Raw genomic sequence first — 4,475 nt, 5'->3', positions numbered from 1 at the left:
TCCGATCCCATTGCGCACAGCGTCACCATGAGTCTGGCCCAACTCAACTTCGGCTACAACAGCACACTGTTGGAATGGACTGAGGGGTGTCTGCATAAAAACTGTTTGCTCACGGGCTTCTTTTCTATCTAGACCAGGAACTTGATGGAGCCAGGGCCACGTCTTTGTCCCTTCTACTGTCTTTGTTCTCAGCACCCAGCCTGGGCACAGCTAGCACTGAGTGGAAGAATGGAAACCCCTTGAGACAGTCATGGGTGAGAATTCAGGCAGGGAGGGCCAGATGCAGTCACTGAGGGCTGTGGCTCAGGAGGAGAAGGGGGTGGGTGGGTGAAGAGGGGCGCTTAGGGGAAGAAGGGCTAGACACGAGGGTGCCTGCTTCTAGCAAGCTAGAATGCCCAGCCTTACCTTCAACTTGGAGGTATTTTTAACCTGCAAGCAAAAGTGAGGGAAAACAAAACAAAAAAACCTCTCACGTGCTATTTACATGTCTCTCCCAGCTGCCCCACCCCTTCCTCTCCCAACTCCCATCGAGCGAAGTCCTTCTGTGGCCGATGCCGTTCGTGCCAGGAGGCTGCAGGTCTTGACCTGGCCGACAGATGGCGATGTTGTATCACGTCTAAGTCCTGCCTTTGCGGAGATTTCATCCAACAGTAATGAAGAGTCCATTAGCGCTACACTCTGGGCAGGAAGGGCCTTAGAGACCACCTTGTCCATAACCCTTATGTTACAGGCAATATGCTCCTGAAGCTGTGCTTTGCACAGCAGGGTCTCAAACCCAATTTTCCTGCGCCCTTTCCTCCTTGTGCAGCCCCCATCGCTGGAGAGACGACAGTCTGTTGACCCCTCAGTAGTGGAGGTATCTCCGAGGTAGAGAGCAAAGGCAGAAGGGACAGCCGGCCATGGCCTGGCTGATTCTGACTCTGCCGCCAATTTGCTGTGTGACCTCAGTACATCTGCCTTCCCTCTCTGTTTCTCAGTCTCCACGTCTGCAAAAAACTGAACTTTCAACTTTAAAATATTTGGTGCTGTAGAGAAGACTAGGATGAAGAAGACATCCTCCCTCACCACCCCCACCCCCAAACTCACATTCTAGTGGGGCTTCAGCTCGTAAATGACCAATCCTATGCAAGGCCGACCAGAATGGCTGCACGGTGACATCTGGGTGGCATGCCCAGGATGGTTATATGGCTGTTAAATTATTGAAATACAGTAAAACCTGTGAAAGCTGGAACCTGTGTAAGGCAAAACCTGTCAGAGAAGGAAAACGCAACTATTTTCCACTAAAATGAGTGATGGAAAAATGGTAAGACTGTGCTCTGTCAAAGGCGGAAAACTAAAAATAAGGCAGTCCTGTTGAGTTCCAGCTCTCACAGATTTCACTGTACTTTTCTTCCAGGTGGTAAATAACTGTTGCTCCAGCACTAGGTTTGCCAAATAAAATATAGGCTACCCAGTTAAATTTGAACTTCAGGTAAACAAGGGATAAGTTTTTAATATAAGTATGTCCTAAATATTGCCTTTCTCCATTTATCATGATGTTGCTTATTGGTCCAGTGGTGAGGATTTTTGTTTTCTCTGTGTTGAAGTGTAATCCACACTGATGGCTGCGGTCTCTGATCTTCGTCAGTAAGTGCTTCAAGTCCTCTTCACTTTCAGCAAGCAAGGTTGTGCCATCTGCATAATGCAGGTTGTTAATGAGTCTTCCACCAATCCTGATGCCACATTCTTCTTCGTATAGTCCAGTTTCTTGGATTATTTGCTCAGCATACAGAATGAATAAGTATGGTGAAAGGATACAACCCTGACACACACACCTTTCTTGATTTTTAACCATGCAGTTTCCCCTTGCTCTGTTCAAACAACTGCCTCTTGGTCTACGTACAGGTTGCTCATGAGCACAATTAAGTGTTCTGGAATTCTCATTCTTTGCAATGTTATCCATGATTTGTTATGATCCACACAGTCAAATGCCTTTGAGATGGATTGACACAGTGGCTGCAACAATGGGTTCAAACATAACAACAATTGTAAGGATGGCGCAGGATCAGGCCATGTTTCGTTCTGGGTCACTATGAGTCGGAACCAACTTGACAGCACCTAACAACGACAACAAAATATTGCCTAGGACATATTCACACTAAAACAATAGTTCACTGTTTATCAGACATTTAAATTTAACTAGGTGTCCTGTATTTTTATTTGTTCAATCTGACAACCTTGTCCCACCCACGGGGCCCCACCCTCCACCCCAGACCCTCCCCTGGGATCCCCAGATCTTCACTCAGATTGGTTGGTGCTCAATTTAACTGGTCGCTAAATATTTGGACTATCATCCCTGGCTACAGGAGAGGTAGTCGATATGTAACAGCTGTTCTCTCTTCCTCCCTCCCAGGCCTGGCCCTCCTGCTGCCCCCTGCCACCCTGGCAGCCCTGGCAGCCGCCTGGCTTCAAGAGGACTGCCCAGGTCTCAACTACACAGCCTTGGTCACTGGAGCAGCTCCCTCGCAGGCAGCATTATGGGCCAAGTCCCCTGGGGTCCTGGCTGGGCGGCCTTTCTTCGATGCCGTCTTTGCCCAACTTAACTGTGAGGTCTCCTGGTCCCTCCCTGAGGGATCGAAGCTGGTGCCCGTGGCCAAGGTGGCTGAGGTCCGGGGCCCCGCCCACTGCCTGCTGCTGGGGGAACGGGTGGCCCTTAACACACTGGCCCGCTGCAGTGGAGTGGCCAGTGCTGCTGCAGCTGCTGTGGAGGCTGCCAGGGGGACCGGCTGGACTGGCCGTGTGGCAGGCACAAGGAAGACCACGCCAGGCTTCCGGCTGGTGGAGAAGTATGGGCTCCTTGTGGGTGGGGCTGACTCCCACCGCTACGACCTTGGAGGGCTGCTGATGGTTAAGGACAACCACGTTGTGGCAGCCGGTGGGGTGGAAAAGGTACGTGTGTGGCTGAGCCCCTGCCCTGGCCCTGGCCCAACTTCACCCCCCTCGCAGCCTCTACCGGAGACCCTCACCCACACCTGGTGAAGAGTGCTGTTCTAGGAGTCTGGGACGAAAGTCTGTTTGACCCCTCATTGGCTCCATCTGTAAAATAAGGGCTTAGACTTTCTGCTTTACAATCACTCATCTGTTATTTGACATGATGTTCAACAGCAGATGACGAACCACTGGGAACCCTAGTGTCCATGGCTCTATGGACTTGGGCAGGTCACTGTAACTCTCTGGACCTCAGTTTCCTCTTCTGTAAAAATGTTCTTGAAGACCTTTTCCAGTTTTAATATTCCGAGTTGAATTGAGCTCAGGTCCAAATGCCAAATATTGTTGATAGTTGACCATTTATGACCCACAGAAGTGGTCATCTCATGTAATTTAACCTAATATAACAGAAACCATCCTTCAGTGTCCTCATTAACCCCAAACTTGTTATCCATCTGGGTCCTTTTGAATGCCAGCCCCCGCTCACTGTGCCCCCTGCCCTCAGAACCCTCCTCACGTGCTGGCCTCCCCTGACAGGCAGTACAAGGGGCCAGGCGGGCAGCCAACTTCACCCTGAAGGTGGAGGTCGAGTGCAGCAGCCTGCAGGAGGCTGTGGAGGCGGCTCAGGCAGGAGCAGACCTTGTCCTGCTAGACAACTTCAGGCCTGAGGTGAGGCAGTATGTTTCTTAGGAAGGGGTTGTGTTACTGTGGCTCTCACCAACCCGCAGCTTGTGTCCCACAGGAGCTGCACCTCACGGCCGCAGCGCTGAAGGCCCGGTTCCCAAGCGTGGGTGTGGAAGCCAGCGGGGGCATCACACTGGGCAACCTCCCTCAGTTCTGTGGGCCCCACATCGATGTCATCTCCTTGGGGATGCTGACCCAGGCTGCCCAGGCCCTCGATTTCTCCCTCAAGCTGTTTGCTGAAGGGACCACCCCAGCGCCTCATACCCGCCGGTCCTAAAGCAGAAGAGGATGATACTGGACGTGGGATACCGTGGTTTGCCCGGAACCCTCGAGGTTAAACATCTCTGTGTACAGTGGCCTGGCTCTGCCCCTACTGCTGGGTGACTGGGCAGGGCTTATTTCTCCTCCACCCACCTCAGTTTCCTAATCTGTAAAATGAGTCTAATAAAAGACGCTTAGGAGGGTTTTGAGGGAGATGAATGAATAAATGAGATGGTTCGTGTCAAGCGCTTAACATGGTGTCTGGCACAGTCAGCTCTCAGTAAATGTTAGAAACGACCGTAGTTCATCTTTTTCAAGATGCACTTTTTTCTTTATATAGTATCCTCTCTGAAGTTAGGTGCATCTCCCCCCGCCTTTTATTTATTTATTTTTTATTGTTGTGCTTTAAGTGAAAGTTTACAATTCAAGTTAGTCTCTCATACAAAAATTTATGCATACATTGTTTTGTGACCCTACTTGCTCTCCCTATACTTTGACAGCACTCTCTTCCTTTCCACCCCGGATTTCCTGTGTCCATTCAACCAGCTCCTGACCCTCCCTGC

The 4,475-nt window shown here is 50.6% G+C and overlaps 1 protein-coding gene across 1 annotated transcript; it reads left to right on the top strand.

Annotated features, from left to right (window-relative positions):
* Window positions 1-250: 250 nt before the first annotated feature.
* Window positions 251-3,928, top strand: QPRT (quinolinate phosphoribosyltransferase). Its single transcript, XM_023740975.1, has 5 exons — window positions 251-319; window positions 809-867; window positions 2,274-2,928; window positions 3,505-3,636; window positions 3,710-3,928. Exons 1-5 carry the CDS (start codon window positions 251-253, stop codon window positions 3,926-3,928), a joined length of 1,134 nt encoding a protein of 377 aa, XP_023596743.1.
* Window positions 3,929-4,475: the final 547 nt, after the last annotated feature.

This window comes from Trichechus manatus, unplaced genomic scaffold (genome assembly GCF_000243295.1).
Source record: "Trichechus manatus latirostris isolate Lorelei unplaced genomic scaffold, TriManLat1.0 scaffold00170, whole genome shotgun sequence".
NCBI lineage: Eukaryota > Metazoa > Chordata > Mammalia > Sirenia > Trichechidae > Trichechus > Trichechus manatus.
The sequence above is the reverse complement of the archived record's forward strand: the minus strand, read 5'-3'. Positions and strand labels throughout refer to the sequence as shown.

What these genes read in the sequence shown, in the direction of transcription:
- QPRT (XM_023740975.1), top strand. Translation starts at nt 251, where the DNA reads ATGGGTGAGAATTCAGGCAGGGAGGGCCAGATGCAGTCACTGAGGGCT. An exon ending in GTAGTGGAGGTATCTCCGAG is followed by an intron (nt 868 to 2,273) that starts GTAGAGAGCAAA and finishes TGGGATCCCCAG; the next exon opens with ATCTTCACTCAGATTGGTTG. An exon ending in CAGCCGGTGGGGTGGAAAAG is followed by an intron (nt 2,929 to 3,504) that starts GTACGTGTGTGG and finishes CTCCCCTGACAG; the next exon opens with GCAGTACAAGGGGCCAGGCG.